Source organism: Protopterus annectens, chromosome 1.part0 (assembly GCF_019279795.1).
Source record: "Protopterus annectens isolate FY-2018-M chromosome 1.part0, PAN1.0, whole genome shotgun sequence".
In the NCBI taxonomy this organism is placed as follows: domain Eukaryota; kingdom Metazoa; phylum Chordata; order Ceratodontiformes; family Protopteridae; genus Protopterus; species Protopterus annectens.
In genome coordinates this window covers 10710052-10729258 of record NC_056725.1, presented here as the reverse complement: position 1 = coordinate 10729258, position 19207 = coordinate 10710052, and the positions used below count along the sequence as shown (strand labels likewise).

Here is a 19207-nt window from a genome sequence, read left to right as displayed (position 1 = left end):
GGTAAGTAACCAGAAAGGGAACGGTAACATAGTGGAATGAGGACAAGCAGAAGTTTGAACTGCAGGTTAGAGACCATCATCCCTCCCAGGGACTGATATCAGAGTGTAGGCAAGGAGAAAGGGATAGTCGAATGTTAAGTGAAAGACAGGCTAGAGTTCTTAAAGTCTAGAACAGAAGCTGCTGTTAAAAAAGGGATAATTATTAGGGCATGTAAAATATTGCATGGTAACTATAACTTCTGACTGAGGAACAAAAGTGCTTGCAAACTGTATTAAAGTTATTTGTGTTTTTATTAGTCATTTTCTTGGTATTTTAACTATAAATGTCAATCAGATGAGGTTACAAAAGACTGGGGAAAGAGAGGCTGGAAAGGCGATTTACAAAGGAACAATGGGAAGACATCTGTGTATCTATAAAGTATGGGGTGAATCCCAGAAGGTGTGGGAGTTTTCCTTAGAAGTGTTTGCATAGGTGTTTTTATACCCTAGCAGACTTCATAAAGGTTTTCCTCAGGTGGATAAAAAATGCTGGAGGTGTGATGGAAGAAGAGATAGGGAACTGGAAACATGTTTCTGGAGTGTAAAGAGTTGGCAGATTTTAAAGATTACCTACAGAGTACTCTGTCAGACTTGTTGGGGAAGCAAATGGCTGTAACAAAGGAAATTATTATTATTTTTTTTTTGAGCTGGGACATATAATCTTAATTGCTCATGCATATTAAGGCCCCAAATGCTACTGGCTGCCAAAAAAGCAATTACTAGAAAACTGAAATCAGATTCTAAATCAGCTGTAACTGAAGTGCTGAATGTTTTGAAGGAGATAAAATAATTAGAGGTGTAGTGTTTAAAAAAGGGAAGGAGCAAATTATATAGAAAGAAATGGACCTTGTAGGAGCAATAAGTAAAGACTATGGACCTGGAGGAGGAATGAGTTTTAAGGGAAGGCAGGAGTTGAGAAATTTATGTAATGTTGGATTGGATAATTCTTAAAAAAAACATATATGTAATTCATAATTCACGCATTAAATATGTAATTTATAATGCATGAATATGAAAAATGTTAATATGGTTTGTTTTCTGTTAATGTATATTTGCCTGTGTTTTAAGTGATAAGTTAATCATCATCATCTTTCGGCTGTTCCCGTTAGGGGCCACCACAGTGGATCATCTGTTTCCATTTCTTCCTGTCCTCTGCATCTTGCTCTGTCACACCAACCACCTGCATGTCCTCTCTCACCATATCCCTAAACCTTATCTTAGGCCTTCCTCTTTTCCTGTTACCTGGTAGCTTCATCCTTAGCATCTTTTTCCCAATATACTCTGCATCCCTCTTCAGCACATGTCCAAACCAACGTAATCTTGCCTCTCTGGCTTTGTCTCCAAACCTTCCAACCTGGGCTGACCCTCTAATGTACTTATTCCTAATCCTGTCCACCCTCATCACACCCAGTGCAAATCTTAACATCTTTACCTCTGCCATATCCAGCTCAAACTCCTGCCTTTTTGTCAATGCCACTGTCTCCAACCCATATAACATAGCTGGTCTCACTACCCTCTTATAGACCTTCCCTTTCACTCTTACAGGTACTCGTCTGTCACAAATCACTCCTGACACTCTTCTCCACTCACTCCATCCTGCCTGTACTCTCTTCTTCACCTCTCTTCCACACTCACCATTACTCTGAACTACTGATCCCAAGTATTTAAACTCATCCAGCTTTGCCACCTCTACTCCTTGCATCCTCACCATTCCTCTATCCTCCCTCTCATTCACACACATATATTCTGTCTTAGTCCTGCTGACCTTCTTTCATCTTCTCTCTAGAGCATATCTCCATCTCTCCAGGGTCTCCTCCTCCAGTTCCCTACTCTCACTACAGATCACAATGTCATCTGCAAACATCATAGTCCATGGGGACTCCTGTCTGATCTTGTCTGTCAACCTTTCCATCACCATTGCAAATAAGAAAGGGCTCAGAGCTGATCCTTGATGTAATCCTACCTCCACCTTAAACGCATCCGTCACTCCCACCGTAGATCTCACCCCTGTCACACTACCCTCGTACATATCCTGTACCACTCTTACATACTTCTCTCACACTCCCGACTTCCTCGTACAATACCACAACTCCTCTCTAGGCACCCTGTCATATGCTTTCTCTAAGTCTACAAAAACACAGTGCAACTCCTTCTGACCTTCTCTGTACTTCTCCATCAACACTCTCAGAGCAAACATCACATCTGTAGTGCTCTTTCCCGACATGAAACCATACTGCTGATCACTAAGCATCATGTCCCTTCTTAGCCTAGCTTCCACTACTCTTTCCCATAACTTCATGCTGTGACTGATCAATTTAAACCCTCTGTAGTTACTGCAGCTCAGCACATCACCCTTATTCTTAAAAATCGGTACCAAAACACTTTTTCTCCATTCCTCAGGCATCCTCTCACTTTCCAAGATTTCATTAAACAATCTGGTTAAAAACTCCACTGCCATTTCACATAAACACCTCCATGCTTCCACAGGTATGTCATCTGGACCAACAGCCTTTCCATTCTTCGTCCTCTTCATAGCTATTCTTACTTCCTCCTTGCTTATCCATTGTACTTCATGAGTCACTATCCCCACATCATCCAACCTTCTCTCCCTTTCATTCATCAACCCCTCAAAGTACTCTTTCCATCTCCTCAACACACTCTCCTCACTTGTATGTTTCCCTCATTATCCTTTATCACCTTTACGTGCTGCACATCTTTCCTAGCTTGGTCCCTCTGTCTAGCCAATCGGTATAGATCCTTTTCTCCCTCCTTAGTGTCCAACCTTTCATACAACTCTTCATATGCCTTATCCTTAGCCACCTCTCTCTTTGCCATGCACCTCATCTCCTTATACTTCTGTCTACTTTCTTCATCTTTCTGACAATCCCACTTCTTCTTTGCCAACCACTTTCTCTGTATACTCTCATGTACTTCCTCATTCCACCACCATGTCTCCTTGTCGTCCTTCCTCTGTCCAGATGTCATACCAAGCACCTTTCTAGCTGTCTCCCTTACTAGCTCTGCTGTAGTTACCCAGCTATTTGGTAACTCTTCACTGCCACCCAGTGCCTGTCTTAACTCATCCCTGAACTCCACCTCACAATTATCCTTTTTTCAATTTCCACCATTTGATCCTTGGTGCTGCCCTCACACTCCTCCTCCTCTTCTTGATCACCAACATCATCCTACAAACCACCATCCTATGCTGCCTAACTACACTTTCCCTGGTCACCACTTTACAGTTTCCAATCTCCTTCAAACTGGCCCCCCTACATAAGATATAATCCACCTGTGTGCATCTGCCTCCACTCCTCCACTCTTGTATGTCACCCTATGCTCTTCCCTCTTGTTAGAATACATATTCACCACAGCCATGTCCATCCTTTTCACAAAATCCACTACCATCTGACCTTCTGCATTCCTTTGTTTAACACGATACCTACCCATCACTTCCTCATCCCCTCTGTTCCCTTCACCAACATGCCCATGTGTTTAAAAAAAGTTTTGAATTGATGCAGTGAAATATTTGTACAAATTTCTAAACTCCAAAGAGGCTTGAAAAATTTTCCCACAGACAAGAGGCAGATTGATGATGTGATAGTTCAGAAAGATGTTCCTGGAAGCATATATTTTGTGACTCTATAAAGTTGCTTCAGTACAGTAATGAACTGAACAGTATGCCAAGTCTTATACTGGAAATAAAATTTTAGCTCAGTATGGAGATGTTCTTGCTGAGCTGGTATAAAATAACTTGTGCTAAAGAGTTGCTTTCTTTAGTATTGCTAGTGGCTAAAAAAAGCGATAAATTCAAAGTGTAAAACCAAATACAAACCATCAATAAGGGAGGTTAAAAAAGACTATTATAGAGACTTAATGTATGGACCTCAGAACAATTAGAGATCAGAAACAGAACTCGCTAGTTCAAATAAGTGGACTGTATGGTTTTCTATTATGGAAGTTTAGTTTGAAGAGGGCAGTGACACAGAACAATGCGAACAAGAGTTCTGTGCTGGGACCTGTCCTGTCTGGCATTTACTTTTCTGAAGTAAAAGCCAATTCCAAAGGGCTCTGGCTGACTAAATTTGCAGGTGACTGCAAACTCGGAACAGTTACTGAATCTCCAAATGGTGTAGCCATCCTCCAGAAAGGTTTGTTAAAAGTAAATAATTGGTGTCAAAATCATGAGCTGAAACTAAATGCCAGAAAAGTGCATATTGTATCCTTTAGGAGATCAGCTACCCCAGGGAACTACTATATTCACAATATATATCTGTAAATGTTGACCAAGTTGTTCAGGATTTGGGAACTTATGTGGACAGTGGCCTACCTTATGACCGTCATGTGTCCATTGTCGTAAGAAATTACTCCTATACTGCACAGCTTGTAAACAAAGGGATTATGTCTAGATCTCGTGATGTCTTTGTTCCCCTTTACTCAGCCCTCATTAAGCTAGACATTGATTTAATGCCCCTTTCACCATGCATCTATCCAGACACATGCAACAATTAGAGCACCCCAAGAGATACATTACAAGGCCTAATCAATATGTTCTATATTGTCTAACTCAAAGTCCTGTCACTATGCTCTGTATTTTACAAACTGTTAAGAGAGGACCTGCATCTGGCATACAAGGCATCCTCCGACCTAATACTGTTGGATTTACTGCATATCAGCAAATCAAATGGCATCAGAAATACTTGGTCTAGGGTTCTACACCTCATCTGCAGAATCAACAGAATATTTTGGAGGGACAGGTATGTCTCGCAGGGGATACTGGTGCTATGAAACAGACTCCCTATTTACGTAAAACAAAGCTCATCCCTGTCCATATTGAAACACAACTTGGATCTATAGTAGGGAAACAGAAAATTTAACCCAGGATTACCCCCTGTACTACTAATGAACAGATGTAGTTCCTAAATGGTTTATTCCATTAATATCGATAGGTGCAGCCAGTGCAACTCAAAATGGGATGGGTTAATTCAAGCACCAAAAGGGAAATTGGCTAGACTTAAAATGGCCTGTAAGGGCAGCTAGCATAATATGTCTCAATGAACTGGTGAACTTATAAGTTGCACAATATAAAATAATTTCCTCACTGTAAGTATGTGATGGTCAAAGGCTAGATTACTGTCTATGTGTGCCCCTAAGTCCCTGACAACTGGGTCAACTCTAAGGGGCGTCTTGTCAATATAAACATTACTAGGGGTGGATGACTTACCAGAGGATATTATTATGCATTTTTTTGACATTTAGTTTTAGCCCAGTTCTCCAACACCAGTTATTTGTCTGTGTCAGCCCTTCCTGGAGAACATTTGTGTCAGTGGGGGATTCTGTGACTGCTCCTAATTTGTAAACATCTGCAAATTTAGTCAGACAGAGGCCCTTGTCATTGGCCTTGACTTCAGAGAAGTAAATGTCAAAAATGAGCGATCCCAGGACTGATCCTCGAGAAACTCCACTCATGAGATTACCCTCTTTGTTGAAGTGAATGCCCTAATTCTAACTTCCTGAGTTCTGTCTCTGCGTCAGCTGCCTATCCACTGGGTGACATAAGGGTTTATATCTAGTCTCTTGAGTTTGTCAGCAATGTTTGAGTGGGATATTGCGTCAAGTGCCTTGGCCAGATCAAGGTAGGCAGTGTGAACTGTTTTGCTCTCATCCGTTGCTCAAAGAAATCCACCGGGTTTAGTATGTATGACCTCCCCTTGATGAAACCAGATTGGTTTGTGTCCAGTGTCTGGAGTTTTTCTATGCCATTAATGATCATTTCCATAATAATTCTTTCCATGGCTTTCTATATAAAACTAGTGAGACTTATGGGTATGTAGTTTCCAGGGTCTGTAGATGGTCCACTTTTGTGCAAAGGAATGGCTGCTGCTGTTACCCATTCACGAGGAACAAAGTATATTTGGAGGCTACAGTTGTATAACAATTCCAGAGGGCGTGATAGGCCATGTTTTATGCTTTTTAGAAGCATCTTGGGATATTGTCTGGGCCCTCTGAAGCAAGGGAAACAAATCAAGTTTAGAGTAATAATAATACAATGACGTACTTCTGGCGTGTTTCTCCCCGGGCTTCTGCTGAAAATTGGCTTTGTTCTAAGTCGGACTTTCGCGGTTAACAAATGTTAAATAAATAAAAAATAAATTAATTAATATAAGAAAAGATTTAAGTGTTTTCTAAACTTCATTTATGCCCGGTGTATGGATTTTGATAACTAATATGGTTTTAAGTTTACTTTCCCAGTAGTCACAGTGTGCTTTTTTGCTGGATTTAACTGGCTTTACCAGACAATTCTAAAATGTCTGTTTCATTAGAGAAACACTATAGTGGAAGTAACAGTAGAAAAGGATTGCATTATACCAAAAGAAATGGAAACTAAATGGATATGTAGTATGTTAACTACAGGGCAACTGGTATTCAATAGAAGATATTAAAACATTGCTTTTACTGCCCCTCAGAAATTTATAATATGTATGTTTCATTTTCTTAGAGTAATATAACCAGCAGATTGGGGGAGGAGATTGCCATAGGAGTAAATAATGCATCCAGTTTCACCAATTTGGTGATTGCCTTTTGTGAAAAGCAATTTCTCTATCTAAGAAAGAAAGTTAACAAAGTAAGATTCTGTGACAGATTTATTGATGACATTTTTTTGTTGATGATGAATCTTTTTAGATAATTTGAATGTCGCTGCCCTCTTTTTAAAGTTTAAGTATAATAATCACTTTAAACATCACCTTCCTGAACACTGGTATACAAGAGTAATGGGAGGCTAGAAACAAATATCTACAAAAAAAGAATAAATGTAATTCATTATTACACTACAGTAGCATGTACCCACTACATCAAAGGATAGAGTATCAAGAAGTATGTTTAGTAGGTTTTACAATGCAGCTATTGATAAAGAATATAAAGCCAAACTGGAAGAATAACTGACTGAAATAAAGGAGTATTGCAACTCTATAACAAAAACTAAATCTGTAAATAAGGTCAACAGTGACAGTTCAAACATGGATTGAAACAACGCAATGTGTTTGATTTGCAATAAGGATAACTGTTCCATTAAAAATATCACTGGAATGTGTTTAGTGCTAGTAGAGAAATTGGGGGATGCCCCCCAAATTTGTAAATAAAATTACAATAAATATAAAAAAATACTAAAATCATCAAAGACAAAAAGACTTTTCACTGTACTAAAAAGGGTACTTTTAAGTGCTACAGTTGTATGTGTAGGTACATCTGTGATGGCAGGGGAGTCTATATCACTACATGGGTAGAACCCACAGTCTGCCTGGATATTTCACATGCAAGTTAGAATATGTGGTATACATCATAGTATGTTTTTCTTAGTCTTCTGATGTAGGGAAGACCAATAAATGACTGAAGAGCAAGATTTTTGAGCATGTTTATGCTGTCATAATGAAAAATTCCTTCATTTTTTTAAACATTCAACTATGTGTAGTAATTCTAAAACATTTATATTTAGGGTATTGCACTATGCTCCAATAAACATTAGAGGGGAAGTAGAGATAAGTTATTAGAATATAAATGCAAATTGAGTTAAATTAATTTAAAAACATAATTTGAATGGATATGTGAATTTTAAATGATATTTAGGGAAACAGAGACTGTACGTGAGGTATGTCATGTTAATGCAATATTGTACATCTCTTGTACACTGTATCACAAAAATTCACACTGAAGCTATTGTTGAAAAGATAATAGCTTTAATCCATGTATTGTAAAAAGGAAACAAATACGTTTCTAATTTCTGCTGTCATGGAGCTTTCTGATTGAGCTTCCTTGGTTCTGTTTCAAGAGAGCAAAATGTATTTATGTCTATGCTGCTTAACAGAAGCTGAATATGTCTATATTATCTTGTGTTGGGATGCTAGAATGCTAAGAGCCAAATAACAAACATGAACTGTTTTAAGTTGGCCATAAAAGTCCTGTTAATGCTTTATTTGTCAGGGTTCATCTAACCATTAGAGTATCTGTTTGGAGAGTGTAGCAAACAGCATTAATATAACTTTCAGCTAGGTCCTAAAGGCTGTAATTTTAATCTGACATAGTTGTACTGTAATCCATGATGTACTTGCCACATGTTAAAAGCCTATCCAAATTAACAGCAAAGTTTTTGGGAACAGTCCTACAAGACGTATTATTAATATTGTACATTTTCAGGTGAACTTGGATCCTTGATCTATATATTTCTTAAAGTAATTTTCCTTCTTTGCCAGCAGTTTTGCTCTTAGATAGTCCTGCTGTAATTTAAAGCAACTTCCTTCTAAGAAAACCCCCAATGTAAACACACACAAGCAATGATAACTTGTGGGTTAAATCTGAAAAGCTGTAACGAGAAAGTCTGTGTACTGTTACTAAAAACTATGACTCCTAACCAGAGTTCCACACAGTCTTAAAAATTCTGCTTTATAAAGCCAAATAAATACAAATGATTCCATTCAAATACTATCCCTCCATCATCCTTGCCCACTTCCTTTGTTTCTACATCTGCTTATTACTAACATCTTAGCAAAATCTCTGTTTTTCAATTTTCCCTCATTCTCCCCTTGCCACCTAGCCTCCCCTCTCTTTTTTAAACACCTTCCCTTTGCTATTCATATGAGTGCCATTCATACCTGTCAACCTCCTAGAGCAATACATTTGGACAAACCCATAATTAATGGGGGGACAAAGACCCCAAAATAGTGATACTTTTTAAATATTGCTTTTACAAGCTTAGTTGGTAGAATGACAGGTTTTGCTTTAGCATACATTTTCTGAAGGGTACGAAGTCTGAAACTCAAATGTCTGTCATTATTTTATGAGTTCAGCCCTCAATGATTTGACAAGTATTTGCCAAAAAACACAATTTTATAAGAAACAGATGAAAAATATGAGGCAAAAATCTGGACATTCTACAAAAATCTGTACAGTTGAGAGGTATAGTGGCATTGTGACATAATACTGCCAAGATGTCCTCTAATCCTGCTCACTGCTTGCATATCTTAGCTGTCAAACTTCCTCCCAGGTAGGTCTTGTTTTAAATATATATAAATATCTGGTTTGAATAGTTGCACACTGTACTGTCGAATTGCAAAAGTTTGAGTTCTCAATGTCCAGTATTTGTTTGTCTCATTGTCTATATTAATAGGTATCATCAATGTGTATCGTATCTTCCTTTAGATAGTTGGTGTATATAGTCAGTTTTATACAAGTGTTTTTCACAGTTTGCAGTGAGTCTGTATTCCTGGGCAGTACCTGAAGGTGGTCTGCCCCAGTTAAATTGAAATAAGTGGAAAAGTAAGCATCCTGTACCATTAAAACAGATGCAAAAACAAGGGGAAATTTTATGAACACTTTCCAAAATACTGAACATTCATGCAGAAGGATTTAATTCTCAAGTGTCATTTGAAAAAATCCAAAGTTCTATGATGGAAAGTTTATGTATAACACTAGAAATTCAAGGACCTGCTTACCACAGCTAGCCTGTTGTGGGACAGTTCTATTCTGTTTTCCCCCAATTTCCTTATTATATGTCTTATAAAGTTAGATTCCCATTTAGTTTACATATTCCACTCATTTGTAATTACTCTTTACATTTCTTCAGTTTATGGTAAGTTCAGATTTATAGTGACTACAAAAAATGTCTAAAAGTACATGGCTGTGATCAGACAGATTGCATGCTGACTTGATTAGCAGTCAGTAAGGCTCATGTCTGGGTCAGTTCACAAATTACTTAATGTGTCACTAAGTAGTTGCCAATTCTTGCGTAGGAGAAACACATTACAGGGAAGGAGACGCATGTAATGGGGGAGGGATGGAGAAAAGGAAGGTAGAATTATTCAAAAATAAGTTATTCTGAGTGAGCTCTGTATGTATATCTATTTTTTTCAGGTGAAGTCAGACAAGGCTTGCAACTCAAAGAAATGGTGTCGACGCCGTGGGGTTGAAGAACAGAGGTTATATGAAATAGCCAATCTGAGGCGTCAGTTTAAGGTAGGATTATTTTGAGAACACATTTTGATTTTGCTTATAAAGTACCAGACTGAAACTGTTTGTTTTTTTTTCATAAGGCTGTGACTAATAGATGCAGTGTTTCTAATAATTAATTTTTTAAACATTAACAGTAGCAACTTATAGGCATTGTTATGTAGATCTTCAAAAGTTGAAGTTTTACCCTCATAGCGAGAACAAATCTCCCAAACTGACAGCCACACTAACAGACTTGAGTTAACCTAAAAAGAATGTTATCCATGCTAAGACACATGGTACAGCCTGTACTTCTGCTAAGTGCTTTCTGGTTTTGTCTTATCTTTACTGCTCTCCTAGATTGGGAAAATACTTGAATGCTTTCAGAAAACATTATCTCCTAGCCATTGAAAGAAAGAAGTATTCTCTTTTTATTGCTCTTTATCAGATCGTCTCCATGGAGACATGGGAACCAGATACAGAATGGCTTATACAAGCATTTATTTATTTTCTAGAGGAAAGCTTATTATATTCAATGTTCTTTTTTTTATATTTTTTTGTTTTCTATCAAAACTTGTTACTAGATGAAGCCAAGGGCCTTAATCCAGTTATTCCACTATGCAAGAATGAGACGAAACACATCAGTTTTTCTTGCATCATTGTCTTTTGACCAGACTTTTTTCTTTTTTCACATTGCAGTGCCTACATTTCGTAAAACTGAACAAGGAGAAAGATAAAAGAAGAAAAAACAGGGGGCACCTATTTACTGTAGTACCCCATTGCACTTGAAAATAACTGAGAAAACTTTACTTGATAGCATGCATATTATATCATACATAACAAAAATAGTACTGCCAAGAACAAAATTTTGTTTTACTTACAGTTAACTCTCTCCCTCCTCTTCCCTTCTCCTTAATGTTCATCCAGACATTAATGACATGAAGTAAGGCATATGCTTTAGTGTCCCCTTCAAGTTTATCGAAGTCTAAAAGTCCAAAATGTCCAGGTTTTCTTGGTCTGTTATGTTTCACAAATATAATTAATGGTTAGTAATTCCACATTTATTTGTCAATTTCCGAATTGCTGACTTTATTCATGTTTATCTCCATTTCCAAAATCCATCTGCTTCATTTCCAACATACTATCAGTTCTTCTAATCAACTCTTTTGCTTTTTTTCTATCTCTGAAGCATTTTCCATTGAAATATTGGAAAAGGTTTCACTGGCAAAGTCTCTCTGTGGTCTGTATTACCAGAAGAACAAGAAGCAGAATGTCTTTCTGTTTCACAGCTCACTTTTTGTTGGACAAACTTTTGTATTTCCTCCTTAGCATGTTCTGTATCAAGAAATGATGTTGTCCCTTCAGGAATGAATATACTGAAGACAGCTGAGTATAGCAGTTTGAATCTCATGCCTGCTTCTCAACATTCCCTGATTAGTGGAATAGATTTACTCCACTTTTACCTGGTTTACAGTGAGTAATCATTTTCCACAAACACTCTACTTTCTCCCACTTTTAGTACTTTGTCCTTCTGCCACAATTTTGTCAGAATCAATTTCTTCTGTTAGTAGGATTGCATCTTTACTATTAAAGGCCTAGGTTACTTTCTTCTGGCCAGGTTTGGAGCATACACATGATGTGTCCTTTCAGTTACCAACTCCTGCTGTGGAATACTAGTCCATTTGCTTATTTGTCCTTTCAAAATATTAATACATTCTGTTCCTTCCAGCTTCTCTGGTACAGCAGAAAATCTCAGGTTTTCCTAGGTGCTCTGTCCTCTAATTCTATTATTTTTTCAAATATCTCCTCTCTTAAGAATTCTCATATTCAGCCAGTCTTTTCTTCATTTCAACGTCTGATTTTTGCAGCTTTATCACCTCATCTAAATATCTGTTTAAAGCTTCTCCCATTTTTCCAGCCTTTTGTTATTTGAGTCGATATACTCCATCAGTATTTTGTTTATGTCAATCAACTCTGAGTACATTTGACTTTTTTTCATCTAGATTTCTTGAAGTCATGTCTTGCAGCATAGCTGCAGCTTGCATCACTTTTTGCTGAACAACTGCAGAATTCTTCCCAGTCTGTGTCTTTTCCTCACCTTTTGTGATTGATTTTTTGTCAGATTTCCTGAATTTCTTTTTTGCTGGCATCCAGCCAGTGCACTTACTAACCAGTTATTGAACTTTCCCCAAAAATACAAGAGCAAGAGAAGGAGCAACTCTAGAGTTATAATGGAAAATAAGTATTTGGACAATATGCATGAGTTTAGAAAGGAAAGGTGCCTGTTAAACAACTATTTTCTTGATGGCACGAGTGCAACACCTTTTAGCAGCATGACTTTATACAGCAGAAAGTAGAACGTGTATCCAAACATTGGGAGCATGTCACTAGAAAAATAACCAGATGATTATTCAGAAATGTTATGAATATGCACATGAAACAGAAGAATGGGGAAGCCAAGGAAAGAGACAAATGAAAATTTATGGAAGGCTTAGTTTTAGTTAGCTTTAAGCTAAGGTTATAGAGGTACAGCTAATAGCTAAGATAGGAAGCAATAAAATAAAAAGTAATGTATAATTAATTAACTGGGCAGTCTACTGGAACAGATTGTATTCCTGTGGACCTTTGGAAGTTAAAGATATGGAAGACTGTATTAAAAAGGGGGAGTACTACCATCTTGGAATAAAGATTTGGTGGCTCTGCCTAACATATAGAGCTGTGTTAAACCCAGAGCTGTTGGACATGCTACACCTAAAGAAATCTCAATCCCTCCAAGCTACATGGTCTAGGGACCTAAACCTTGTCACCACAATAAACAGGACATGCTGATTGATAGATTTCTGTCCCAGAGACATCCTATACTCTGGAACAAGCTACCCATCTATGTCAAGCAAAAAGTTCCTCATTAGCAGTCTTCAAGAAAAATCTTGATGAGTGGACGGGAAATAGGAAATACACCCTGGGGATCACTTCTGTGGCTCTGCTCGACAGGGGCACAGGAAATTAACTTTCTTGGGTGGCGTAAGCCAGGGAGCCTTGTTGGCTAGGCTTACTTAGGACCTTGGGCCGATAGCCTAGTACCTACCTATGAACCTAAAGAGGGTAAAGACCCTCTGGATTTGGCTTCATATAGACCTATTTCAGTTTTTAAACCATGATTATAAAGTGTTGGTCTGTAATAGCTAAGATACTAGAAAAGATTGCATCAGAATTGGTAAATATTGATCAGTGTGGTTTTGTGGAGAGGAAGCAAGCAGAAGAAAACATTAATAGACCGTGATGATCCAGAAGGAAGTATAGTGCAATAAATCACTGTTATTGTTGGAAAGATGTGATGCAGAGAAAACATACAATACTTGTATGGGATTTTGAGAGTGCAGTGGTGGTATTTGGTAATAGGAAGTAACAGTTCACATACACTTTAAGTGCTCTTTTTATCTCTAGTTAAATTTCTGCAGTTCAGGCTCCAGTAATTTTTCAATGGTGCCTGAAAAGCAGCATCACTAAAACAGTGAGGGCTTAGATGGAACCAAGTTACCAAGAGTAACAGAGCATATTCCAGGAATGCTGTCCTTAACCGATTCTTTCCATAAAGCAGGAACCATAAAAACATGACAAAAACACAACAAACCTATAAGCGTAGTCTAGTAGATTAAAACCCTTTTTTCCTTGGATAGAGTAATATAACGAACAATGTGTCCCCCTCACAAAATTGTCACAAAAAAACTGTTGCAAAAAAGCAAAACACATGAGTGCAGTAGGTGACGACATCAATACATTTGCAAATCCATTTTGTACTGTAATGAGTGATAGCACTTTGACAGGCATCAGTGTATTAACTTCACTGAAAGATTCATGCAGCTAATTCTAGTAGTTAGATATGATATTGGAGGATGTAGACCCATCATACTGCTATTTTGATTTAGTAGTATGATTAAGGTGCGGAGAACTTGACCTTATTCAACATGCTGAGCAACACCACTAAATGAAGGTTTGAATTTCCAGGCATTTGTTTGAAATATATATGTGGACAACTGATTTGGATGACTTGGGGCCTTGTGAGTGTGCAGCTGTGGCAGCCATTTTTCGGAAGTGTTCTAGTATGTCAGCCCCTCCCTTTCCCTGGTGGAACATCTGGAACTTTCTTGACCCATGCTCCTTAGGTGTGATCTGTTGTACCCACAGCTCTTAGCTTTTTTTTTTTACGCTAAAGATGAGTGACTTTTCTTACCAGTCCTTCCTCCAGGTTCAGCAGGGCTACATGGCCCAAAGTAAGGCTGGTCTGCAGGGGCCCCCCATAGCAGGATTTGCACATTAGACCTCTGTGCTTTCTAACTTCACACCAGCTGCTTAGAGTAGCACTCTACTAGTGACTTTGTAGTACAATGTAAGGTGGGCGCTGCAATTTTGAGTTGCTGTATTTTGGATGAGACATTAAACCAAGGTCCATTCTGCCTCAGTTGCTAATAGCAAAGATGGATGTAAAAGACACAATCTTAAGATATTTATCAAAAAGAATAGGGATAACTTTATTTTAGAAAACATACATTTTTAAAGCAGTATTTATAAAATCAGATAATTATGTGTACAGCTATGATTTCAATATTTTTGTAGGGGGTAATTTTATTAAGAGATGTAACTGACTATCACAAGATAACTGATATTTACCAGATCAGAAATATTCCTCAATAGAATGTAAAATAATATTACAAGCCATGTCACAATCCCAGGATTTATGCAAAATAGTTATACACCTTTCTAACTGTATTTTCCAGATGAGATGTAATGGTACTTTTCCATTATCGGGGCAGCAGTTGTAATGAGCACTTGGAATCATAGCAGGTGCTCGCAATGATTGCACAACATGTGTGTGTGTAGACATCCATACACACAGAGGCACAGCAATGGATTATTTCTGCGTATAGCAAAAAAATCTAGTACCTAACAGCTACAGTCTTCGACTAGGGCAACGATCCTGCAGTTCACACAGGGAAAACACAACACAACTGCAAATGGAATAGGATAAATAAAGTAAAGTGACATGTTGGAATAGGAGAAAGTAACGTGATATATAGGCAGTGACTGACTGTGTTCTCACAAAGTGGGAGGATATTGTTTTGGTCTGAGGCAAACTACCCTGTTTCGATTTGGCATTCCCATGTGAGTGGAAATTTGTGAACTTCAAGTCCAGAGAAGTAATAGTACTTGTTTTGTGTTTTGAAAGGTTTGCGTTGGCTGTTTACTTTTTTGTCAAGTTCATAGAGTTGTCTTTCTTTAAGCTTGATTTACATTTTAAGTCCACCATGAGTAAAGGCACACTGAGCAGTTGCTGTAATATCGGCATGTTGATGCCCTTGCAAGTACAAATGGCTGAGTGTGGTCAGTCATTGAAACTTGTACAGACTTCAGAAAAAATCACTGCTGTCTCTGCAGTTGGCTTAAAAATGTATATGAAGTTATCCATAAAAGCCAAGAGTGGTAAAACTACACTATGTATCTGTACATGAAGGTTTTATTTACACTGCAGACTGGATGACACAATCGATGTAAGGCAGAAACATACAAAAGTCTTGGCCCTTGAGTAAGAAAAAACAAACTGACCTCTGAAAACAGCTGCTGTAATATAAGTTACTTCTCAGCAGTATCAGAAGGGCTTTGAAATAACAGCTGTGCGATCATTGCATGCACCTGCTAGCTCGTTAAAACTGTTGCCTCTATAACGGAAAAGTACTGATGCAATAATATAACTTAAAAAAAATTCTTACAGCATTATTATGACCGAAAACACAAATGTAATTATGATAATAAAAATCAGAAAGCAAAAGTATAAAATAGTGGAATTTCCCCAGTGTCCTGGCCAATTACTGCTAGTAAGTATGACTACTATCTTCTCCTCCTTTGAAAGCAGGCTGTGCCTACTGCAACTGGCCAGTCAACAGAAAACTGAAGTTTGAAGTATAGTTAAACTTAACTTTGTGAATGCTGGAAAACACTTAGAGAAAACAGCTTGATGCTGACTGTGCTGTGCTCAGATCTGTCCCATCTTTGTGCCACCTTGAACAGGGTGTTATTGCACTGTTAGCTGATATTCCAACCTCACCTCTTGCATGCTCAACTCCATATACTTCATGACCTGGCAGAAGCCCCCACCCATCCTGCAGATGGATCCAATAAGAGTGGTTCTTCACATTCTTTAGCCTAAGAAGATGGCTTAGAAAACCTAGAGGCCTTTACTTTTGATGCAAACACAGTTAGGTCTTTCCTTTTTATATGCTCTCCCCCAGAGATAATCCATCCTTTCAAAAAAATAACCCATAAGGTCCATGAAATCCTCAATAATTTAACCTGTTGTCCCTTCGCCTTCTCCCAGGAAGTCTTTTATTAACACATTTATTAAATTGTCACTGAAGACATAGGCAAATCTTTAGGGAAAAAAGGAGGGCACTTTGGTCATGACATTCATCAAATCTATGCTTAACAGTGCTGTTTTTTGCAGATTGAAATATTGCTGAATCGGTATATAAGAATAGAGATTCATTTCTGTGATCCGCTTTTAATTTATTTATGCTTTGTTGACCGAGTTTGCTCACCAAGCCTGCAGCCTCTTCTCAGGTGAGACCTAAGTTGATATTTATACTGATTAGGGGAAACGTGGCCAGGGTACTAAGGAAATTCTCCTACTCTTTTTGATAGGTGCCATGAGATCTTTTTACATCCACCTGAGCTGCCACTGACTCAAGCAGATGCGATCTTTGTTTAACATGTCATCTGAAGGATGGTACACTCAGGAATGCAGCAACCCCATTATGCTGCACAACAGTGTCAGCACTGAAAAATGAATCCAAACACCTGGTAGGGAATAGAAAGCACAACCTTCAGATCTTCCAGCACTAAAGACAAGTGTGCTGCCTGTTGAGCAAACAACACTGTCCTTATTGAGAGGAGTGACATTTTTCCAGCATCCTGGTGCTGACACTTGTGATCTCATTGACCAAACATACACACCAGAGATCACAATACCTTTCTACCTTGACACCTTATAAATGTAAATCTTTGTACAGGGTGGGTTAGAAAGTACCCCTTTGCCATGTTTAGACCTAGGTCCATCAACTTTTGCATTGTATTTCCATATTCCTTCATTTGCTAAAATCCTTAATGTGATTTCTACAGTCAGTTGCCATGTGTCCTACTGCACGTTTGACTGTGGCAATGATATGGCCAATACCGCAAGCATGAGAGCATGTCTGACTGAAGCATGATCTTGGGCAATCCTCCTGCAAGTTAAAGCTTAGGCAGGCCATCCTAAATGCCTTCTTTTGTTGGAAGTTGAAGAACTTTGAAGAAACTGCAGGCCCTCACTATGGTAAAGGTCTTCTCTGATCCCCCTCTGTCCCCTTCATATTCTGTTAGACTAGAATAAGCCCTCTTGTGTGGCAAATAGATTTCTTGAACATATGGCAATTTTCCTCTTTCCACCATGCAAGAGGATGATCCCATTTCCATTTGGAGCTTCAGTCCTGAGTGGAGTCCAAGGCAGCAGTTTTCTATAAGCTTCCTACAGCTTGGAGGGCCATCACAAAGGATTAATGTGTTCCCAACATGATCATGAGTATCAACATCTTAAAAGATATTGGGTTTCCAGGATGGCTGCAAACTGAATAACAGCTTAATTTCAGCCATTCCATTGTGATAAAAGAAACTGAGACATAAGAGCCAGTGAACATTTTTAGCTGGCTATGAGCAAGTAAGAAATTTAGAGAACCTGTAAAAAATCAACCAGAAAAGGTGAAGATAAAACACTGGCTAGGAAGAATTTTGCAGCTGTTTAGCAAAAAACAGTTCAAGCTTTAGGTTTGTTACAGTTGTTACAATTTGTTTAAATTACCTGTTTAACTGTTGTAGGCTACACACTCAAGTGTGATAGCCATTTCTGTGCATTTAAAGTGTTTTTTTTTTTATTGTATCTGCTTTATTTTCTGGGGGGGAAAAAATATATATATATATATATATATATATATATATATATATATATATATATATATATACTTGTTTTCCCACCTTTCTAAGCTAGTATAGTCCAGTTTTCAGGTTAGTGCTGAATTCAGGGCTGTGTTACAAGTTTCTGTGTTTGCCCATACCTTACTTGGATAGAAGGAAGTTTCTCTGTTCACTGTGAGAGAGGGAGCTTTGAGCAGCCTATCTGTCCCTGGAGGAGTGGTTTCAGCCCAGAAATTAGTAGTTTATTGGCCATTTTGGGCTAATTTCTGTCTCTTCATTTCCCTGCTATAAAATCCACATTTGTGAGGTTTTTGTGCTAGTATACAGCTCAGCAAGCTCCTGTCTGGTGCCCTGCAGAGTTCTACAGCAGCAGAGAGACAAAAAAGAGACTTTGGAGTGATTAAGTATTATTTTTCTGCATTTTCTTGCTGCCTTCAGCTAATTCCACCTAAATGCTGATATTCTAGAGTTTCTGTGATTTAAAAAGCTTGTTTCAGCTACATATTGTACTTATTTTACTGCCTGAACTTTAACAAAGTCATTTTTGTGTTTAAATTACCTGTTTAACTGTTGCAGGCTACACACTCAAGTGTAATAGCCATTTCTGTGCATTTAGTGTTCTTTTGATTGTATTTGCTTTATTTTCTGAAAAAACTGTACTTGTTTTCCTGCCTTTCTAAGCTAGTATAGTCCAGTTTTCAGGTTAGTGCTGAATTCAGGGCTGTGTTACAAGTTTCTGTGTTTGCCCATACCTTACTTGGATAGAAGGAAGTTTCATTGTTCACTGTGAGAGAGGGAGCTTTGAGTATCCTGTCTGACCCTGGAGGAGTGGTTTCAGCCCAGATATCAATAGTTTATTGGCCATTTTGGGCTAATTTCTATCTGTTTCACTTCCCTGTTATAAAACCTGTATTTGTGTGGTTTTGTGCACCGGGCAGCGCCGGTTAGCTAGGGTATAACTATTCCCGGCTCCACAAAGTGTACTCTTCAATTTTTCCCTTGGAACGAGACAAACTTTCAACTTAAGCACTCAAACCATTCACTTCTCATCCCGGCACTTGCTCAAAACTCATAGCAAGCACTAATAAACCTTAGCACTAGACCCCCCTATACTGTAGAGAAGGACAAGGTTCTTTGTTCGACCTTACCAGCCAATCAGTAAAACAGTTCACTGTACCTGTCCAGGCATGTC

General features: G+C 38.2%; 1 protein-coding gene across 1 annotated transcript in view; it reads left to right on the top strand.

Moving 5' to 3' along the window:
• The window catches only part of DHX34 (DExH-box helicase 34), a 1598514-nt gene that overhangs the window by 656163 nt on the left and 923144 nt on the right, over positions 1 to 19207 (top strand). Inside the window, exon 8 of the mRNA XM_044078772.1 lies at positions 9943 to 10044. Within this exon, the coding sequence (XP_043934707.1) occupies positions 9943 to 10044 (102 nt within the window). The remainder of the gene's footprint in view (positions 1 to 9942; positions 10045 to 19207) is intronic.